Source organism: Saccopteryx leptura, chromosome 1 (assembly GCF_036850995.1).
Source record: "Saccopteryx leptura isolate mSacLep1 chromosome 1, mSacLep1_pri_phased_curated, whole genome shotgun sequence".
Taxonomy (NCBI): domain Eukaryota; kingdom Metazoa; phylum Chordata; class Mammalia; order Chiroptera; family Emballonuridae; genus Saccopteryx; species Saccopteryx leptura.
The window spans coordinates 373,132,960-373,155,953 of NC_089503.1; the positions used below are offsets into that span (position 1 = coordinate 373,132,960).

Here is a 22,994-nt window from a genome sequence, read left to right on the forward strand (position 1 = left end):
CTTTTCGAAGAAGCAACAAAGCAGTGGGACAGTGTTTGGATGTTACTGGGACTTCGCCAGAGCTATTTAAAAACCAACATGGGAAAAAAACCCTAATACAATATTCCAAATTGTATATTATCTCTTTTTTCTGTTCTTTTACTTTGAGTTTTTCCTGTAGCTTTATTTAAAGACAGTTTTTTAGTCCTGGCCAGTTGGCTCAGTGGTAGAGCGTCAGCCTGGCGTGCAGGAGTCCCAGGTTCGATTCCCGGCCAAGGCACACAGAAGAAGTGCCCATCTGCTTCTCCACCCCTCCCCCTCTCCTTCCTCTCTGTCTCTCTCTTCCCCTCCTGCAGCCAAGGCTCCATTGGAGCAAAGTTGGCCTGGGTGCTGAGGAAGGCTTTATGGCCTCTGCCTCAGGTGCTAGAATGGCTCTGGTTGCAACAGAGCAACGCCCCAGATGGGCAGAGCATCGCCCCTGGTGGGCGTGCCGGGTGGATCCCGGTCGGGCGCATGCAGGAGTCTGTCTGACTGCCTCCCCGTTTCCAACTTCAGAAAAATACAAACAAACAAACAAAAAACAAATAAAGACAGTTTTTTTTGTTAAGTGGCATATATTTAAGGTTTTTAAAAATCTAGCCTGACACTTTTTGTCATGTATTTAGGGAATTTCAGTGTGGTTACATGTTTAATGTAATTACTCATATATTTGAGTTCAAATCTCTCTTGTTATTTTGTATTTGTCCTGTCTGTACTCTTCTTTCTGGCCTTCTGAATTAATGAAATATTTGTATTATTCCACTTCTTCTATTCTGTTAGGTTGTCAGTGAACACATTTTTTTTCTTTCCCTGAGCGGATACCGTGGAGATTACAGCATGCACACTTTAATTATGAGAGACATTCTGTAAATGTGCACTTTTCACTGTTTCCAAACAACACAGCAGCCTCAGAAGACTTGAATCCTGTTTAATCTTCTCTTGGACTATGCTTTATGTTGACATGAATTTTAACATTACACCTTTCTTAACCCCTCAAAAGACACAACCGTTCTGATTTCACACGATCAGGATTCACATTGTTTTACTTGCAGATAAATATTTTCTGCTGTTCTTCCTTTTATTTCTGCGGCTTCCGCTTCCACCTGCGGTCATTTTTCTTTGGCCTAAAGGAATAGTTCCTGTAGGTTCCCAGCAATACGCCTTGTTTTTCTTTGTCTGGAAAATGCACACTAAGTAAATAAATTGCATTATTGGCCCTTTGTTTTTGAAGGATAGCTGGAAAATAGAATTTAAGCTTGACAGTAATGTTCCTTCAGTACTTGCATGCCTGGCTTTACGGTTCCCCAGCTGAACAGCAGAGGAGATGAGGCAATTTTATTTTTAAATATATATTACATAACAGATGATGTGTGCACTATTATACCAGGCACCCGGGGCAATGCGAAGATGAGCAAGTAAAGACCAAGCCATTGCCATCATGGTAGCTTACAGTTGAATGGGAGAAACATATCTCTACTTATATACATAATTTAAGGGAGTAGATCCACAGGGGGGGGAGGAGGGGCTCCAAACTGGAACCGCAGTGTGGAGGCGCGGGCGCCAGGTTCAGTTCCTGTCTCAGCAGCATCTTACTTTGGGGCCGTTATGATGAATGATTTGATCTCTCTGCCTCAGTTTTTTTCTGGAGAAAATGGGAACACCACCAGTGCCTCTCCAGTGAGCTGTTGTAAAAATTAGATAGCACTCACAGTCAGTGCTGAAAGACTGTTCACTCTTAATAGTCGCAATTATTCCCAGGCTCTAGAGGTAAGAGAGATGGGAGACTGTTTCTGACTAGGCCCAACTCGTACGCATAATGGATCCTTTAAATCCTGAACAGCGAGGGTTACTTAGGGTTGGGTGGGGAGGCACTCCCAATTCCAAGACCGCTTAGAGGGTTGAGCACAAGGGTTGCTCTCTGGGTTCAGTGCCCAAGAACTGGAAATTCCAGCTAATTGTAAATATTTATGCCTCACTGCCCGAGCGAATGTTCCTAGGCTGGCCGGGGGGGTTTTCTCTAGTGGAGAAAGAAAGGTGATGGGGGTGCGTGGAGATAACGCGCTGTTCTTCCCATAGCTGTCAGAAATAGGGAGGCGAACCTGAGCAACTGAATTTTTAGGTTTCCTTTTATGCTTTTTTTTCCTTTTCTTTCAGAAACTTGGTGTATTTAGAGAGGTTTAATTGGTGCAATCTTTCTCCGCCCACCCCTCCCTTGAAGGGATGCGGACTTGTTTGTGTTTTTATTGATCCAGATTTTTCTGTGTAAAATGGGATTTCAAGTGGTTATCCAAATTCAGTGAGGTAATAGCTTGTTAAGCTGTGGGATGAAAAATAAAGTGAGGTATTAAAGTGATGCTTGATGAGATTTGAATTCTGACGTTCCTTTGTTGTTTCATTTTGAAAAAAGGAAGAGAAAGGAATTTTATGAACATTCAAACATGATAATATTAAAAACAAACACAGTAACTTAAAATAATGCAAAGTGTTGCTTTAGCTGTCGGCTTTGACCAGAGCTTCACAAATGTAAAGAATTGATGTTGATCAGGCAGGGAGTTGGGTGACCTTCTTCCTCCTTCTGTCCTACTATAAAATTAGGTAGATTAAAACTACACTGTAATTTAGCAACCAGTGGACCTGAAACCAATGTTGTTGTTATTGACTTGTATGTAGTAGAACGATTTTATTTTTGATTTTTGTTAGGGTATCTTATCCTTTCCAGAAACCACATGGTACTACATCCTGGGGGGACAGTTTGTTCTCTCTCTCTCTCTCTCTCTCTCTCTACCACAGTAGACTCTGTGTTGGAGACGGGGTGGCTTCTCTCTGTGTAATCAACTGGGAGATTCTAAGCAGTGGGAAGAGCACTGGGCACTCTCTTGGCGAGGACAACCCCTGCTTCTGCTGCTGGAGGAACTACAGTTACTGATTTTTTTGCTTACCAGCTGCAGGATGCAGCTGTCCTTAGTATCTAAGGGCTGACTGAGCCCAGCTATTTTCAGAAATTTCATATAGTGAGGACGAGTTGAGGCAAATAGCAGCTGTACGTTTAACTGTTGGCTTTTTGGCTATTCAGATGTCTCTTTTTCACTTTGCCAGTTGGTCATCTCTTAGAAAATCAGGATTCTTGCCCTCGGGTGTTAAGATGTTGGCTAAACCTGCCTGTGTCTAGCCCTCCGCCTCGCTGTTGTGATGCCACCGCATATGGGGTCATTTAAGGTCAGGTTACTTAATTTGTGGGGTGTGCCTGTGGGCTCTGGGGAACTTCTGGGCTGATGAGAAGGAGACATTATAAAAGGATTGCTGACACACAGTAGGCCCAGGTACACTTGATGATGCTTGTGTTTAAGGTGGTCATCGTGCCTGAAGAAGCAATGTGTATGAATAAGCATTTACAGTTTTCATGATGTTTGAGACGGTTGTGATCATATTTTAAGGTTTCATTCAGTTAGTCACCAGCCTGTTGTCGAGCACTAGCCGTGTGCCTGTTCTATGTAATGAAGAAAGGTGGCCCGTGCCCTTTGAGAGCCCACGAGCTAAGATGGAAAAGTGTCTGCAAATAATTACAACTCAGTGGGGTAAGCAGATGTTATAACAGAAGTGTGTACAGGGAAACAGGAGAGAGTATCAGAAGGCAGGGGTACCCAGCCCACCAAAATATACATGGAAAACAAAAGCAGCTATCTATTTGTTGATTTGGAAGTCATTTTAAAAAAAAGAACAACAGGCTGTCTTTTGGTTTTCTTTCCTGAGACTTTCCCATCTGGTTTCTGCTTAGGGAGCCCCACCTGCTTTTCACACTAAGGGCTTCTCAAACCTTTGGTTCTGCAAAGAATGTCAGATTGAATTAGAATCTTGTTTTGTTTCTCTCAGTAGCAGGCTTTTCAGAAACCTTTTACTTTTCTGCAATATTAAAAGTGCAGGGTTAAGGCGTCACTTCACGTTAAGTGCTGGAACTTGAACTCTGAACCTCCAAGAACTGATAGAAGGCACTGACAATTTGGTTTTGTTTCTCTAGACTCCGTTAGAATCTTGCTTCTGCCACTCACTCTGTGGCCTTGAGTAAGTCCCATTATGTCTCCAAGCCTCAGTTTTTTCATAGTTGCCTTGTAAGTATCTGGGGAAGGGCTAGAGGTACTGAGCAACTATTCAGAGATAGTATGTGTATGTACTAGACACGGTGAGTATAAATGCCTAGTCTTACACTTGACATATATGTACTAGGGGCCTTATAAAATCTTGTTAGAATTTTTTTTTTTTTAATTTATTCAAAGTTAGAAGGGGAGAGGCAGTCAGACAGACTCCTGCATGCCCCCAACCGGAATCCACCAGGCATGCCCACCAGGGGGCAATGCTCCGCCCATCTGGGGCATCGCTCCGCTGTAGTCAGAGCCACTCTAGCGCCTGAGGTGGAGGCCATGGAGCTTTCCTCAGTGCCCGGGCCAACTTTGCTCCAATGGAGCCTTGGCTGCAGGAGGGGAAGAGAGAGACAGAGAGGAAAGAGGGAGGGAAGGGTGGAGAAGCAGATGGGCACTTCTCCTGTGTGCCCTGGCCAGGAATCGAACCTGGGACTTCCACATGCCGGGCTGACACTCTACTGCTGAGCCAACTGGCCAGGGCTGGAATTTGAATTCCACATTTTTTTTAGACTCAAGAGCAAATAATACTGCTGTACTTTCAATAATTCATATTAAGGGGAAAGGGAAGCAGCTGTTACTGAGAATCCATTGTGTCCCAAACACCATCTGAGTGCTTTACCCCTGTGCTTATCTAGTCTGCCTCATGGTCCTGCGAGATCAAGGTAGGGAGTAGAGTTAAAATACATTTCTGTATTTGGTTGAATGCCATGTCAACTGTAGAATGTACCATTGTTATGTATACCACTAAGAAAGAACTTTCTATTTTAGAGATGTTAAAATGTGAAGAAATAGGCATCACAGAGTTAATGAACTATAGTACTTGAGCTCGAGGTGCACAGGTTATAAGAAGAAAAGTCTGGGAAACAGATCCTTAGGGTCTTGTTGATATTCATTTCTCTTCTTCCCAGCACACTTGCAACACATGCTCTTTTTTATTTTTATTTTATTTTTTTAAGGATGAGATGGTTTAACACAAGCAATTTATTTAGTAAACATTAATGGAACACCCATTATGTTTCAAACCCGGTACCGGGGACCGAAGATACTAAGTGAAACACACACACACACACAAACACCCCAAAACAGAATATCCCTCCAGATGCTGACGTTTTTAGAGGAAGGGTGGGTATGTGAGCTGACCTTTACAGTATATGCAGTGAAACTGCTGTATAGAGGATGTGAGGTGAGCTTTTATTTTTCTCTTGAGACACATGCCTCAACATTCAGAAAAGGCCGAGTCTATTAGTTGATGACATTTTTTAGCTTGTTAATCCACAGCCTTACTGGCTTTGAGAGGAAATCACAATCAATATTATGAAAAGAAGCTTACTTTTTTTATTACTTACTAATGATGATGAATATATATATTAATATATATATATATTAAGCAGATACATGTATCAGGATAAAGCCTAATAGTTTCCAGTTGGGGCCTAGCTTCTTTACCCTGTGTTTGTGAGACTGCGTTGATCTGTGATAACACAAGTGCCAATGGTGGGCACACTTCTTGATGAGGAATTGCTTCTTGGCTAGCAATAGGTTTTACTACGTGTCAGTTAATTTCAACATTTAAATTCCTTATTCCTCAGCTGTTGCTTAATGATTTTTCCATGAAAAAAAATTGTCACAGATGGAATTTTGATTTTCCCACAATTGGGCTGAGTCACGGGATAGCTGGAATGACCAATCATTAGAATGGCTTATCACCCAAAAACTACTAGGAAAAATATGGGGGAAATTTTTTTGCTTTTTTTTTTAAATAGCAACCGTAGGTACGGTTCTTCTGAGAATGATATGAAACACAGAAACTATATAAGAAAGATTCAACTCCTTAACAATAACTATACAAGTGGGAAAACATGCAAATATAAAGACAATAACCAGGAAAAGTTATTTGCAACATAGGATTAATTTCCTTACAAAGGAAGAGCCTTTGCAAATTAATTAAGATACTAACCACCCAAAAAAAGTATGAACATTCTCAACAAGACAGTGAAGGCTCTTAAAGGCATACAGACTTTAAACCTCATTCCGAATAAGAAAAATTCAAAATGAAAATGACACTAAGATACATTTTTAACCTCTCAGATTGCAATGAGGGGAAGATATGACTTTGAAAATTCTTGGATTGTGAGGTAACAGGGACAGAAGAACAGCATCCGCTGCTAACGGATGTGTGCTGTAGCCCAGTCCCCGTGGAAGGCCATCTGGCGTTTGCTACCAAAGTAACTGTCAACTGACCACTGACATTCCACTCCTAGCAATACCTCCTGCACGTATTCCCACATGTGCATCACATATGCGCAGAATGATGCAAGTACAAGTATTCCTTGTAGCATCATTGGTAATGACAGAAGAGGGGAAACAGCCCAAACACCCTACAATAGAGAACTAGTTATGTAAGTCATGGATCATCCGTACAGTGGGATGGTATGAACTTGTGAAAAAGAGTGACTTCAATCTTTAGGTGGTAATCCCAAGAACTGTTCTTAAACGGAAAAAAGGCAAAGTATAGAAATGTGCCGCCATATTGAACACAAAAAGAATGTAAAAAATAATACAGAGGAGCTGGGATGGGGTGGGGTGGAGTCTAGACCGTCTCGGAGAGTACACAGGGCTTTGGAAACAGTGGAGTGGAACTGAGTGGCCGAGACCTGAAATCAGAGGTTAGTGAGGGAGAGGTATATATTTCTGGGTATCAGCTCTTGAGGTTAGTGAGGGAGAGGTATATATTTCTTGGTATCAGCTCTTGAACCTTTGAGATCGCGTACCACGTACAAGGTAATTCTAATGGCACGAATCGAAGCGATGCTTTTACTAAACAACGCTAATGTAATGAAATTTGGCAGAAAACATGAGTCACAGAGAGTTTGAGCCTTCTTACGTCGAGTCAAGGTCATGAGTCTCCTGTGAACTTGTTTTCTGTCCTCCACAATGTCTTAAGGCATGTTTATAAGAACTGTCCAAAGGCTTTTTAATGGAAAGGCTTACTAATAATATGTCTCACTGAGTGAAGTGTAGGGGAAGTGTGGACATGTCCAAAAGCACCATCTCCTCACATATCCGTGGGGCTGAGCTCTTAGAAGGCTAGGCGGTATATTTAAAGGTGAGTGGACTCCAGCTGTGAACCAAGAGAACCCACTGACTGTCCTCACTTTCTTTGTTGAGAAAACTCCACAGTGAGTCAGCTCGGCGCTGCAGCAGTACATTGATGTCAGCGGCCAGGACAGCTTGCCAGATACACGCGCCAGCAGCTGGGCAGGGCACACCCTCCCTCCTCCCTCCGGAGCCAGCTGGTTCTTACCAGCTTAGGCAGCTTTGTGCAGCACTACTTGTTGTGACTTCCTGTGGTTTTCCCCTGTGCATTCAGAAGAGGAACAGTTTTCTTGTGCAGGGCAAGGTTGGGCCATCCATACCTTGTCTTAAATGTGGGTGGGCTTATGTAGCTTTTGGGATCCATTTTGGAAATTAACTCTTAGGAATGATCCGAATTAGCAGATGACATATTTACACACGAATATACATACCTTGATTTGGGCTTGGGGTAAATAAGGGAGAAAAATACTATGACCAGTTAACCTGGGCTAAAGATTCAATGTAGTTTGAAGTTTTCAATGTAGTTGCAGTTGAAACAAATCCTTTAATTTACCCGTGCTTGGACAGATCTGGGGTGGGTGAAGGGTGTTTTTTTAAAATATAATTCTCCAGTGGTTTTGGCAGTTTTCGGACAAGGTAATCCTGTGAGCCTCCTGAGAGTGTGTGAATTCGTTTTCCAGGCTGTGCTGTGGCTCGCCACTCACCTGGGCAGTGCATGGTGTTCACTGGGCTCTGCAGCCTCTGTGGTCTGGCGCAGGGTTCCGGGGGTCTGAGCGGAGCCTCTTGGCTTTTACTCCTGTCCAGCTCCCATTCCGTGACCTCCAGTGACCTCAGAGAGAGCTAGACAGCGTAAGGCTGACAATGCCCGTTGAGGACTTCGCTTTAAGTTTAGCACTGTTCCCGTCTTACGCAGTGGAAGCACCTCCTTGTTCCCTTTCCCATGATCTGGGCTGGGCGGGAGGAAAAAGAAGAAAAGACAACAATAGACTAAACAATAAGAGGAGTAGGAAAAGTTTGGTGAGTTTTTGCAATTATTTGGTTTGTAGCACACCTTTTAAATTTATTTTCCCAAGTTTTAAATATAAGCCTTACAAAACAAATTTGAAAGCACAGTACAACAACCACCTATAAACCTACCAGCTAGACTCAATCATTATTTGCATTTTGTCATTTTGCTTTCTCTAAATATGTGAGTTGTATATACAATATGTAGCCCATATTTTCATTTCCAAGACTTCTTCCAAATTTCTGATAACTTATAACCCTTCTTTTAAAAGTTGAATTGGCACCATCCTATCAACTTTTTTTTTGTTTGCAAAAAATTTTGCTGAGTAAATTTGGATTATTCTCGCCCCAATCCCTATTCTGTGTTGGATTTAACAAGACTTCACCCTCAGAAGAATCATCTTAAGTCATTGTCTCCTGTCATTTCGGATTTTAAAGAAACCTGCCTGGGTTTTCCTAGTTAGGGTGGTGTATTTGTTCTGCTCTATTAAAGTAGAAATCATTGTTGGTATCTGAACTTAGGATTTGAGTAGATTCAGATGAATTTTATCTGACATCCTGGAACCACATCAATTTGGATAACAAATCATTTCTTATTATCCGAATACATGTAAACACAGGGACAGCATAGATTCCGATTTGGCAAGGGAGGCTAGTGCCGGTTTTTATTAGCGCTCCGTTGCACATGCCTAGAGGATCTATGGGAAGCCACAAAATCTCATTTGGTCTTGATTATCAATACATGAGCAGCTGGAAAAGCAGGGGAAACAAGCTGGAAAGATCATCATCTTTAAATAGTTATAGTTATGTATTTATTTGTGCATTAATTCCTGTGAGATAAAACTTTAGTAGAAGTGGAATTGTCTGTTGTTGTTTTTTGACAGTCCCTGGTTCGTTGGGATCTGTAATATTTTCAAATAGAAAGCAAAGTTTAGGGCTACAGTTGAAGTGATTGGTATTTACAGAATCTCCCCTCTTTATCTCAGGCTAGTCATCTACGGTAGTGTAAGCTCTGCCTCTGCGGTTGAATTACTGGTCTTTGCAGACCCTGCCTCTGGCTAAAGGAGCCAGGGCAGCTCCTTCCGGTCATGTGATTGCTTATATTGAGCTTATAGGGCTTGCCAGTTTCTCTACTGTAGTGGGTACACAGACAGGGAAGTGACACTGTTCAGCAAAGAGGATTATTTGAAACTAGACAGGCTTGATCTTGAATCCTGGCTTTGTGACCTTGGTCAAGTTACGTAAACCTCTTAGAGCCTCAGTTTTTCTCATCTGTAAAATGGAGCCAATAAATAGCTACCTTAACAGCAAGCAGATTACATATATTTCTTACTAGATCTGAGTAACAAGTGGTCAACTCAGATGGAATAGCAATTAATTACCACTGAATTTAGCAGCTAGACTTTTAAAAACCATTATTAAAGTGATGGAAATAGCCCTGGCCAGTAGGCTCAGTGTGAATGTCCCAGGTTTGATTCCCGGTCCAGGCACACAGGGGAAGGAGAAGCCACCATCTGCTTCTCTACCACCCTCCTGCAGCCATGGCTTGATGGTTTGAGGGAGTTGGCCCCAGGCACTGAGGATGGCTCCCTGGCCTCAGGTGCTAAAAATAGCTTCACTTGACCTGTGGTGGCTCAGTGGATAAAACTTTGACCTGGAATGCTGAGATTCAAAGCTCTGGGCTTTCCCGGTTGTTGGGCAGATAAAATGTATTATGCTTACTTTGTTAAAGACGGCGCTGCCCACGAGGAGGCCATCGCCCAGGTGATATTAATGTGTGTCTCTGTGGGCAGGTGGAATCCTTGTAGCCTGGGGCTTGGTTTTGGGATTAAGCCTTTCCCACTCATTTTGATGTGGGGCAGTACAATCCAATCATGCCTCAGAGAAGTGTTTTTGTATTAGAGACTTCCCTATTTTGTATATTGGATTAAAGGTTTGGAATCTACACTATAAAATGGGGGCAGAATGGGAGATTGCTCTCTTGGTTTCTGGAATAATTAGCATGAGAGAGCAGAGGGAGCAGAGCAGAGAGCAGAAAGAGGCCATGTGGCCAGGAGAAGCAGCCAAGATGGCGGAGTATTGAGTGAGAGGCCAGTTTGTGCAGTTTGACGCTGGAGAAGGAAGGAGATGGGGAACAGAGGTGAATAAGTCTGGTGAGCTTGAAACCTTTGATTCTAGGAAACTCGGATAAGTCAGTAGCTTTGTGAGCACTGAATGTGAGTGGGTTTTGGAGCCCACTGTGTGTTTTTGCTTGCCCGCCGAGTGCAAGCTAGAATTAAAGACTATGGCCCATCAGCTTTTGGCTCCATTGTTTCTTTACCGACTGTCCGAATCCAATGCGAACCTGCATGGGCCAGGCGGCTGCTGTGATAGTAGCCCTGGCCATGGATACTGGCTTTACACCAGTCAAGACACATGTGAGAAGCAATCAACGAACAATTAAAGTGAAGGAGCTACAAGTTGATGCTTCTTGCCCTCTCTCTCCTCCTTTCCTCTCTCACTAAAAGTCAAAAATTAAAATCTTAAAAAGAAAAAAAAAAAAGGCTCTGTCGCCAAGCAATGAGCAATGCCCCAGATGGGCAGAGCATTGCCCTTAGGGGGCTTGTGGGGAGGGGGGCAGATGTGAGAGTCTGTCTGCCTCCTCTCCTCTCACTGAATACAAAATAAATAAGTACAATAAAGTGATGATGGAATTGTTCACAAGTGTAACATAGAACTCTTCCTTTTCTCTAGGTGTTAGGTAAGGTCTGGAGGAAAAGTTGCTATGAAAGGGTGACCTGAGTGTAAGAAGCCTTCTTGAGTCAGTCAGGCACATCTGGCTGCGGAGGGAGGAAGGGGCCTCTTGGAATCCAGCAGGGTAGAGCCAGGAGCCGGGGGGTTGAGTCGAACCATTTTAGCAGATTGGTAAAGAGCATCCAGGCCTCGTAAGTAATGCTTCATTTCAGGGGCTCGCCGAGGCATCCAAGTTGTTAATTAGTTTTCTATAGACAGCAGATTGTGCAACCACGGGGGGATTGTAATTGGGTAGTAATTGAAAATAAGTTGGGAGGAAACCTTAGTTGAGTGAACCAGTCGGGGGTAACAGGGAAGGAGAAAGGGGCTTGGGGTGGAGGGCCAGGGTGGGTGGTTGTCAACATAAAAATTCTATGAGTTGATTTGAGCCAAACTATCAGCCGTTACCGGGAGAAAAATCTCAATGGATTGAGAAAGTGTTCTCTGGAAAGTGGTAGTTTCACCACTCACTTTATTCCAAAGCAAAGGGAAGACGGAAGGGGGGTTACATGAAATTGATGGGGGATGGATTAGGGAGCTGGGAGAAAGCAAAGCAGGGGTGGAGTATCTCTGAGATTGGATGAAAAGTAAAATGAACAGACACACAGTTTTACACCAGCAGGTATAGGATAGTTAGCAGTTAACAATTAACACAATAATAACAATGAGGGGATTTGTGGTCTCTGCTCCAGTGCCCTGAGGGTCTGGAAAAGAAGATGACTTTAAGATGCATGTTACATTTTAAAGGTATGTTATCAGGTGTGTTACTGTAGATGCAAAGGGACAACAGACAGGATCAACTGAGATAAGCAATGACCTTTGTTAGAGAAAATACCGCCCTAGGACAGGACTGCCTGCCATGAACTGCTTTCAGTTAGAAAGTTTTATTTCAGACCATCCTGTGTCTGCAAGGCCACCATGCAGGCTTCCCCTGAGCTTGTCAGGTTCAGCATGTGGCCCCCTTCTCATCTACAAGGTAGAGAATGAAATGGCAATCAGAAGACAAACTATAAATAAGACATGATTTGAAGAGAGATGACCTAGTCTAACCTTTTTCCTTTTAGAATGAGGAAACAGGTTTGAGGAGGGAAGTGGTTTTCCTAAGACCACACAGCTAGCCCATGGTATAAATCCTTTCTTCCCTTGCAGTGACATGCCAGGATTCTCATTACCTAGGTTTTGAGGAGTTGATTGTGGGGATGTGGGGAATGTGAAAATGCAGGTTGAAAAGGTGCTTCTGGGGCCAGTGTTTTCGTGTATTCCGTGTGCAGAGAACACTCGGGATGCTGCTGGATGAGAGGGGAGAAGAGCAGTGGTCTCAGAGTCTTGTTCTGAGGATGCATCACCCTGCCTTGGATAAACTGGGAAGATTTGAAAGGAGAATTATTTTTGAGCTTCGGTTTCTGGTTGTGTGATTGGTGGAGCACCCAGAGGGAACCCTCAGTTTGGGGGCTCTGAGGTAGGAGTGAGGGTTACAAGGACACAGCTGGAAATAGCTCCTTCCAGTACAGCCTATGTGAAGACAGTTGCCAGGGCCACCATCACAGCCGCCTGGCCCATGCAGGTTTGCATTAGATTCGGACAGACAGTAATGAAACAACGGAGCCAAAAACTGGTGGGTCATTAGCTTTCATTCTAGCTTGCACCCGGTGGGCAAGTAAAATACACTCTGGGCTCCAAAACCCACTGTTGGGCAGATAAAATGTATTATGCTCACTTTGTTAAAGAGGCCGTTGCCCAGGTGATATTAATGTGTGGGGTTTGGTTTTGGGATTAAGCTTTTCCCACCCATTTTTGATGTAGGGCGGTACAATCCTATCATGCCTCAGAAAGTGACTTTGTATTAGAGACTTCCCTATTTTGTATATTGGATTAAGAGTTTGGATTTCTACACTATAAAATGGGGACGGAGCGGGAGCTTGCGCTCTTGGTTTCTGGGATGATTAGCATGAGAGAGCAGAGGGAGCAGAGCAGAGAGCAGAAAGAGGCCATGTGGCCAGGAGAAGCAGCCAAGATGGCGGAGTGCTGAGTGAGATGCCAGTTTGTGCAGTTTGACGCTGGAGAAAGAAGGAGATGGGGAACTGAGGAGAATAAGTCTGGTGAGCTAGAAACCTTTGATTCTAGGAAACTCGGATAAATCAGTAGCTTTGTGAGCACTGAATGTGATTGGGTTTTGGAGCCCAGTGTATGTTTTTACTTGCCCGCCGGGTGCAAGCTAGGATTAAAGACTATGGCCCATCAGTTCTTGGCTCCATTGTTTCTTTACCGACTGTCCGAATCCAATGCGAACCTGCATGGGCCAGGCGGCTGTGATGGTGGCCCTGGCCATGGCTTCTGGCTTTAACACCCACTCATTCAGTGCTCACAAAGCTACTGACTTATCCAAGTTTCCTAGAATCAAAGGTTTCTACCTCACTAGTCTCATTCACTTCTGTTCCCCATCGCCTTCTCTCTGCACAAACTGGCTACTCACTCAGCACTCCTCCATCTTGGCTGCTTCTCCTGGCCTTCTCCACATGGCCTTTCTCTGCTCTCCTCTCTAATGCTAATCTCAGGAACCGAGAGTGCAAACTCCCGGTCTGTCCCACTTTATAGTGTAGAAACCAAAATCTTTAATCCAATATACAAATAAGGAAGTCTCTGATACAAAGTTGCTTATCTGAGGCGTAATGGGATTCCTCATGAGAGTGCACCACTCCACATCAAATAGGGTGGGAAAGGCTTAGTCCCAAAACCAAGCCCCAGGCTACAAGGATCCTGCCTGCCCACAGCCCGCCCCCAACACACATTAATATAATCACGCCCATCCCAAGCAAGAAGGGCAACCAATACCATCACCTGGGCAACGGGCTTCCACGTGGGCAGCGCCATCTTTAACAAAGTGAGCATAATATATTTTATCTGCCCAATAGCCTGGATACAAGTTAAATCATTGTTCTCATTAGCATAGCTACAAACCTCCATTGCCTAGAGATGGTCAAGCTCACACATTTTGATCAACCCCTTATTTCTAATCTGGATGGTTGTTCCTACTCAGTGGTTCTATTGTAGAAATCAGAAAGGAAAATAGGTCAGCAACGGATCTCCTCTAGGTGTGACTCACTGTTGAGTCAGGTGAACCATTTATCTCTTCCCATATCAGTTTGGACTAATAACTACAATATCTGGAAGGACTGAGTGTACTTGCATGGAAACAAATCACGAAGACGTTTGGGGCTCATTTGGTCAAAGTATATTACATGCTCTTGACGATTCCGCAATAGAACCATCTGTTTCTGGCTAGTTCTTTATTATCCCTTTTGGTCTGTCTTACTGTCTCTATCTCATTTCTCAGTGGAGTCTTCCAAGTTACCAGGATTACCTCATAGCTATAAAGTAAAAAAGAACCGTACTTTTCAAGTTTCTCCAAAGGGGCTTCAAATGTCTGGTGGATACATTTCCTTCATTGGCCAAGTTTTCCCAGAGGCCATTCTGTTACGTCTTAATATCTGCCTCACTGCAATAAGTTGGGAGTGTTGATCTTTTGTGCCCATGAACATTAACAAAAGTATAGAGAGGAGCTCGGCCAAGTAGCTGGTCTTCCAACTGTCCTGTTTCTTGGCTACCGACACAAATAAAAGAGGCTGCAGCCACAACATTTTCAAGTTAGCAGAAGGAAAATAGACTTATCAGTGGTGACTGCTTTCAAAAATAACATTTATTGTTTTTCTAATTATAAAGTTAATGTGTCCCTGCAGAGAATCTGGAAAGCTCAAAGAAGCATAAGGAATAAATTAAGTTACTCATTTTCAGCATGTTTTGAAAAGTTGATGCTCAAAGCTTTTGTAAGGAGATGAGACCCTCTTCTGAGAAAGTCTGGCTCTCTTGTTTAGATGATCTGTCGTCTCTTTTTCGTATCTAAATGTTATTATAAATGTTCTTCATTTGCTATAAACTCAAATATCCAGATGACTCACTCAATTTCTGATTAGAGATACCCCGGACCTCACCATGCTTGAGTGGCACGCCGTGTTGCAAACCAATTTTGGTGGCTATTGTTAATATTAAGGGAGAGGGAGGTAGGAAGTCAGCTTCTAGGAGCAATTTTTTTTCTCACAGGGAAATAATGCAAATAACTTTAGATAATTCAGGATGTCACTCAGCCACTGTATATCCTTAGGAGCCAAATAGATTTTCTGGAAAGGTGATTGACACGGTCTCTGGCTGTAGTGGTAATTGTTAGTGCCAAGGTGGTGATGCTAAAACGATTCCTAGGGGGGGCATTTTCTGATTCACTTCAGCTCATTCTTAATTATAGGGAGCCTCACTTCAGCACTCTATCTTCCCAGGTTCTGTTGGAAATCATGTGCTTAATTTCCCTCGATAGGATCCTTTGACAAAAGTTGGGGGTGTGTGTGTGTGAAATTAAATATTTAAAGTTTTGAACTGAGTTCAGGAAATAGGTGGGTGGACTTCTTAGCCTGTTGGCATGTGATTTGTGGGCGGGAATTTCTTTTTTAAGCAAGAACAGTACAATATATTGACTGACCGTATCATCCAATGTCATGTCCCCGAGAAACCAGAGTGTGGACAAGTGCTCTTTGTCTGAGTGAATAAAAACGTGTATTGGCATGAATGGCCATGTGCATTTTCAGGGAGGAGAGGCACATGCCAGGGCCTATTGGATTAAAATTTTAAAAGCGTATATGTAAAAGTTGTTTGTAGATTACAAGGGGGCCGCTGGCAATGCATGTTAGCCAAGACTTAAACTTACACTGGAATTAGAAGCAGGGTGTGCTTGTGCAGAGAAAAAATGCTATTGGAACATTAGACATGCAGTAATCTGCGATCTTCAGAATCTGCAGTCAGTTGCAAGAATTTCATAGGCCTTAATGATTGTAAAAAAAAGGCCGTTGTCTTTGCTTTGAGCATTTTACAACGGTTCAGCGTAATGCTTTGAAACGAGGGTCAATGTCTCTTGATTGAGGAACTTGAAGTTTTGCTTGACTTGTGTGAGTCGAGTTGTGAGGGTTCTAATGAGCAGTGATTAACAGCTCTGGGAAGAGGGCACATCACTCCCTGAACCCTGCCCTTCCTGCCTGGCGAGAACTGGCTCCCGGATTTTCATCCATGCCAGGAGAGCCAATAAATAGATAAAGTCAATGGACTAGAAAAAGCCACAGGTACCTGCCAGTGTTTGAAAGGAGAGTGTGGCGTGGCAGGGCCAAGCAGAGGTGTCGGGCGGCCCTGAGGGAACACGGGCTTTCTCCCAGGCGCCGTGTGCCCTCTGGGCCTTCGTCACGTCACCTGTAAAATGGTATGATGACACCTATCACTTCCTCCACCTCCACTATACACCTGGGACAGCCATGATCATACTTCACCCGACTCAAGTAGAGGCAGGCTAACTCTCTCCCAACTTTGTTGGTTTTTTTTTTTTTTTTTTTTTTGACAGTGACAGAGAGTCATAGAGAGGGACAGATAAGGACAGACAGACAGGAAGGGAGAGAGATGAGAAGCATCAATTTTTCATTGCAGCACCTTAGTTCATTGATTGCTTTCTCTTATGTGCCTTGGGGGGGGGGGCTATAGCAGAGTGAGTGACCCCTTGCTCAAGCCAGTAACCTTTGAGCTCAAACCAGTGACCCCCTCCACACTTAAGCCAGTGACCCCATTCACACTCAAGCTGGCGACCTCGGGCTTTCAAACGGGTCCTCCGCATCCCAGTCCGACGCTCTATCCACTGCGCCACCACCTGGTCAGGCACCAACTTTGATTCTTGTCTCCCTAAAATCCATTCTCCGAGCACCAGCCAGAGTAGAGCTCACTATCTCCATCTGAAACTGCCGTGTTTGTTTGATTTTTGTTACTTTCTCTCTGGTGCCCACTACAGAATGCAAGCTTCATGCTCACGCTTCTGTTCTCATTCCTTCAAATACTTTTGTTCCGTTCCTGAGATAGTTTAAAATGGGAATCAGGAAAGCTAGGGTCTAGTCTTGAGTTTTGCTACTTACTGGTTGGGAGCCCTTAATGAAGAAAGCCATTTCTCCAGGCCGTGGTTTCCTTACATGTGCTGAGAGGGCATATCAGTTTGCTGGGGCTTCTGTAATAAAGTACCGTAGATTGGAAAGCTTTAACAACAGAAACTTATTTTTCCATGGTTGTGGATGCTAGGTGTTTGGGATAAAGGTGTCACCAGGGTGAGTGTCTTCTGCGGCTCCCTTTTAGACTTGAGGAAGATGGCCATCTTCTCCCTGTGTCTTCACATGGTCTTTACTTTGTGACCGTGACGTGTATTCTTTGTACCTAATTACCCCTTTAAAGGCATTACCTCTGAATACAGTCATATTCTGAGGTATGGGAAGTTATGACTTCAATATATGAATTTGGGGGGGGGGGGGAACGACGACAGAATTCAACCCATAGCAAAGAAGACTAGACTGGTCATTACCTAAGACCTTTTCCCAACTCTGAAAAATTATACTTTAAGTTGGAGCCCTTCCTCCTCATTCCCTGTCCAGTTCCACGCCCGTGAGGTGACAGCTCGACGCGCATGCTTCCTGACTTCTAATGCTCATACACATCCTTGACGTCTATTTTTCAAGGGCTCAGGAGTGTTATGTGTGGTGTGTTTGTGTGTCTGTGTATCTAACAATCATATAAGTAAAAAAAAGACTATCAGAATGGGAGAATTCACCTATAAAATATTAAATGGAAAGGGTTTGAATTTTATTTTTTTCTGTATAGTTTTTAAGTACATAATTTTAAAAATCCTGTGTGTTCCTCCCGCAGCTGGAGACCGACAAATTGGCTCTCCCGATGAGCCCCAGCCCCCTGAGCCCCAGCCCCATCCCCAGCCCCAACACCAAACTTGAGAATTCCGCTCTCCTGACCGTGGAGCCCTCCCCTCTGGAGAAGAGCAAGGGCTTCTTCGTGGACGAGTCCGAGCCGCTTCTTCGCTGCGACTCCACATCCAGCGGCTCCTCCGCGCTGAGCCGGACGGGCTCCTTTATTACCAAAGGTAGGGACCCCCTCTGCGCCTTCTCCAGCAGGGTCAGGAGTCCTCCCGCACACTCGCACAGTCCAGTGGTAGGGGAGCCATTCGAATGACCTGTCCTGGAAGACCTATCCTACACAACAAGACTGTCCCGAGAGAAAGGCTCTGATAAGTGTAGTCTGGCAGGTGTGTTGAAAATTATTTACCAAGCTTGCAGAATCCTGGTAATCCATAGGTATTAACCTATGTTAAGTATCTGAAGGATAGCTTTTAGTGACTCGAAATAAAATTCGCTCTTAAGCTTGGTTGTCCATGACAATGTTCTAAAAATTGTGGATTGGTGCTTTGGTAAATATATAATTTGCTACTTGTGGTTTATAATAGCAGGGTTAGAGAATTAACATGCACACTATATTAATGACAGATTTAAAAAAAAAAAAGATTTTATTTTTTTATTTTATAGAGAGAGGAGGGGAGGGAGAGAAGTATCAACTCATAGTTGCTTCACTTTGGTAGTTCATTGGTTGCTTATCATACGTGCCTTGACCGGGCAAGCCCAGCGTTTCTTTTTTTTTTTTTTTTTTTTTTTGTATTTTTCTGAAGCTGGAACGGGGAGAGACAGTCAGACAGATTCCCGCATGCGCCCGACCAGGATCCACCCAGCACGCCCACCAGGGGCGATGCTCTGCCCCTCCGGGGCGTCGCTCTGCCGTGACCAGAGCCACTCTAGCGCCCGGGCCATCTTTGCTCCAATGGAGCCTTGGCTGTGGGAGGGGAAGAGAGAGACAGAGAGGAAGGAAGGGGGGGGGGGAATGGAGAAGCAGATGGGCGCTTCTCCTATGTGCCTTGGTCGGGAATCGAACCCGGGTCCCCCGCACGCCAGGCCGACGCTCTACCGCTGAGCCAACCGGCCAGGGCCAAGCCCAGGGTTTCAAACTAGCTGCCTCAGCATTCCAGGTCGAAGCTTTCTCCACTGTGCCACCACAGGCCAGGTGATGTTTTTATTTCACTGATTTTAGAGAGAGGAGGGGAAGGAGGGAGAAAGAGAAACAGGAATCTGTTCTGTATGTGCCCTGACTGGGAATCAGTCTCTGCATTTTGGGACGATGTTCTCATCAACAGCCAGGGCACCAGATTTTTGGAGAAATTTCCTAGTTTTGTTTAATTCCAGTTATAGTTTAATGAAGAAGCTATATTTTAGTAATAAAAATTATAGCTCCTGACCCCATTGTAAAGTGTGACCCAAGAAGCATTATTTATGTCCTTTTGCTTCTTTTTAGCAGTTCAGTCTAAAAATATTGCAACATAATTTGAAAGTCATATAACCAGATGACATTGACTTAGAATTTTTTGAGGGGAGAAGGATGAGCTGAGATTTTTGTTTTGTAAATGAACTACTTTGGGGAGGAACTAATGAAGTTTTCCGAAGGAGATGTGTTTTTTTTGTAAAGCTATCACAGCATTCTCCTTCTGAGTTTTAGAGGAACTTAGAAGAAGTCATTCAGGGTTAGGCAGACGTCATATTAAAAGACAGGCACATGACAACCCATTCAAGCAGATCATTGTCCGATCTGTTTTAGGCAAATCTTGTCTTGTTATCTTACCTGCAGTGCAAGTAAAAACTCCTTTGTTGTTTAAAATGTAACAGAGGTTCACTCACTCACCTTGGGGTGGTGGGGCGGGGCTGACCTCCGGAGAGAGTAGCTGTCACTCTTAGCTGTCCTCCGAGCCCCCACCCCTCTGACAGTCGCTTTACAGCTGTCCCCTTCCCTTTTCTCTCCTTTCTGTGCAGAAAAGAAGGACACGGTGTTGCGGCAGGTACGCCTGGACCCCTGTGACTTGCAGCCTATTTTTGATGACATGCTCCACATTCTGAATCCTGAGGAGCTGCGGGTGATTGAAGAGATTCCTCAGGCCGAGGACAAGCTGGACCGGCTATTTGAGATTATTGGAGTCAAGAGCCAGGAAGCCAGCCAGACCCTCCTGGACTCTGTTTATAGCCATCTTCCCGACCTATTGTAGAACACAAGGGATACTGCACTCTGGAAATTGCTCATTTTTAGTGGCAGGGTGGTTTGTTCTTGTTTTTCTATTTTGTTTTTTGGGGTGAGTGTGTGTGTATGTGTGTGTGTGTGTGTGTGTGTGTGTGTGTGTTTAACAGTATATGGCCAGTGTTTTGAGTTCTTTCTTTCTTTTTTAACCCTTCTGGGGAAGTTAGTTTATAATTCTTTTCAAGATGTAACTTGCAAAAATACCCACCACTAAAGTTTTTTTAGGTTCTGTATTTTCTCCGTTTTGGCTTCTTATGTATTTTCCAAGTTGTTCTGTGCACTTTAGATTCACTTAACACACCACAAATGCAGTGTGACGACTCCCGCGCACTGGATGGTGAGCCTTTTCTTTTAAAGTGTAACAGCATCTTGTGAGTTCTGTAAGCAGTCTTCGCGACTCCACATCCTCACGTTCTTGTTTCATTCTTACTGTTTTTTTTTTATTATTTTTCCTCATTTATGAATTTTCTTAAAAGATAAGGAGAAAAATGTAAGACCCCACTGAGTTACTGTAATTCGATTAGACTTTGCGTTATTTTTTTAATATGCCTTGTTGTGCCGTTCGTATTCATGGCTGAAACTTGACCACACTGTTGCTGATTGTATGGTTTTCACCTGGACACCGTCTAGAACGCTTGATTCCTTGTGCTCCTCTTACACTAATATGCCCTGGGTTGGAGACATGAAATCCTCAAGCCACCACCAGAACTCGCTATTTAAGTGGCTTGACAACTGGGCCACCAAAGAACTTGAACTTCAACTTTTAGGGGTTGAGCTGTTCTGGAACATAATTTTGCTGCACTTTGGAAAGTCACAACTGAGTGCCAGTGGCACCTTTTCCATAGGGAATTTGCCCAGCTTTGCTTTACAGATGTCTTGTTTTTTATCCACACATACTTGATAGGTTCAGTCTGCCCTCCAGGCCTGGGTCTTGGTGGGTATCCTACATCATTCAGTCTCTTCAATTAAAAATGGCTGCAGCTGTAAGAGCTCTTGTCTGATATATTTGCAACTATGCTCCCCTTGATAAACATACTCTCTAATGCTCAGTTGCCAGATTCTAATATGCAAAGGTGGTGTGGACTCCCTTTGTGTGGGCGGGGTTTGTGGATAGTGGCGAGGGATTGAGATTGGAAAAATGCCTTTCAAGTGTACTAATTTATTAATAAATATTAGGTGTTTGTTACTTGAGTAGTTCGAGTGTATTTAATCCTTGCCTTGTACATGCCCTCAAGTTACAACGTTTTGATTCAATCGCTTGGAAAATATGGATATTCTCAAAACCTCAGCCATTACTAGATTCACAGAAAAGCACTAAAGCCCAAGTATTTCCTAGTCTTTTGCAATAAACCCGAGGCTGCTGTTTTTGAGATTGTTCCTATTTTTAGAAATGAGGATTTGGGAGTGGAGAAGTGCAAATGGTAAGGACTTGGATTATGTTCGTCTTCCTCATTTCCATCAAGGAAATTTATCGCTCACGGGGAGTCGGGCTCTACACAGGTTCATAGGGTTCTGTACGAAACCTCATTGTCCCGAGTAACTTCTTTCTTGGCGGTAGGGCAGTAATGGCACAATATATTACATTATACTCTATTACATTATATTTATCATATTTTATATTTCATCACATAGCTTAGCTTGGAAACCCTGGCTCAGCAGAATTGCAATGACCAGAACCTCAGCAATTTTCAGTTCTTTTTTGTGGATACCCTGTGTGAACACTTTGAACCCACGTCAGGGACATTACGGGGTTTTTTGATCCCATCCACTTCCACGTGGGTGGCTTCAAGGGAGCCATCCTGCTATTGGTCTAACTGGTTCTCAGGAGAAGTTTCCCCTCTTTTATGGTCAGAAGACAGGAATTTCTTTACACCCCAAAAAAGCAAAGTACTAGTGGGTCATAGATGGTGGTGGAGGAAACAGGTTGTGTATTTCAGAAGATTTCAGGACTGCCACTTACTTATTGTGGTGGTGGAGCACATAATGAATGGATGCAAAAACGTTACAGTTCTCAAGTGTAAATTATTCAAAGCTTGGAGATACTCTTAACCATTTACCCAGTGTAATACCTTACAAAGTACGTTTCACAATATCTTATTTGATCCTAATAACTATCCTATGCTAGGTACAATTATTGTACCTATACAGTATGAAAAGTAGGCTTATAAAAGCTAGGGAACTTGCTTACGAATGGCCCTACAGCAGGGTATCGAAAGCCAGACTTGAATCTGAATCCAGAACCACTTACTGTGTTCAGAACCTGTAACCAGTGCTCCATCTGGCCGAAACAGTGTGCAAAGATTACTTGATTAAGTTGATTGAGGTTATAACTAAAGGCCTATACTTTGTTTCAGGACACAATTGTAGAAGTATAGGAGGTATCTGCCCTGGAGACCCAGGGGAAGGGGGCATAGGAGCTGGGGTTAAACAGAAGCTTAATATTAAATTAACATGCGATAGAGCTTTTCTAAAAATGAAACAAAAAAATGCAACCTCCTATTGCATGATTAAAATGTATACTGTTCTGATCCAAGTTGATCATAGTCTCATTTATATACTATGTGGCTCACTTTGGAGGTTTTCTCTGGTTTGGGCTGCCTGATTTGAGGGCTGTGCTGAACTGGAAGGTTTCCCACATGGGGGGTGAGTGGGGGTTGGGGTAAGCAGAAGAGCAAGACACGGAATCAGGAGCAGCTGCTGGGGAATGTCGGCCTGATGATGGAGACCATACAGGCAAGTTCAGGGCGAAGGAAGACCCTGGGGTTTTTTGTTTGTTTGTTTGTTTTTTGGGTTTCTTTTTCACAACAAGGAAGTAATTTATTATCTACTTTAAAAAAATAACATTCAGGTCTATCCTGAAAATACTGATTTTTTCCCCCCAGAACATTCTTTTGTTTCTATCACATTATCTGCCACTCAATCCTGGAGCTGCCGAGATTT

At 43.5% G+C, this 22,994-nt stretch overlaps 1 protein-coding gene across 1 annotated transcript in view; it reads left to right on the forward strand.

Annotated features, from left to right (window-relative positions):
• The window catches only part of TNFRSF21 (TNF receptor superfamily member 21), a 74,389-nt gene extending 53,149 nt beyond the window's left edge, over positions 1–21,240 (forward strand). The window contains exons 5-6 of the mRNA XM_066359246.1: positions 17,799–18,027; positions 19,796–21,240. Of these exons, the coding sequence (XP_066215343.1) occupies positions 17,799–18,027; positions 19,796–20,025 (459 nt within the window). The 3' untranslated portion in view covers positions 20,026–21,240. The remainder of the gene's footprint in view (positions 1–17,798; positions 18,028–19,795) is intronic.
• Positions 21,241–22,994: the final 1,754 nt, after the last annotated feature.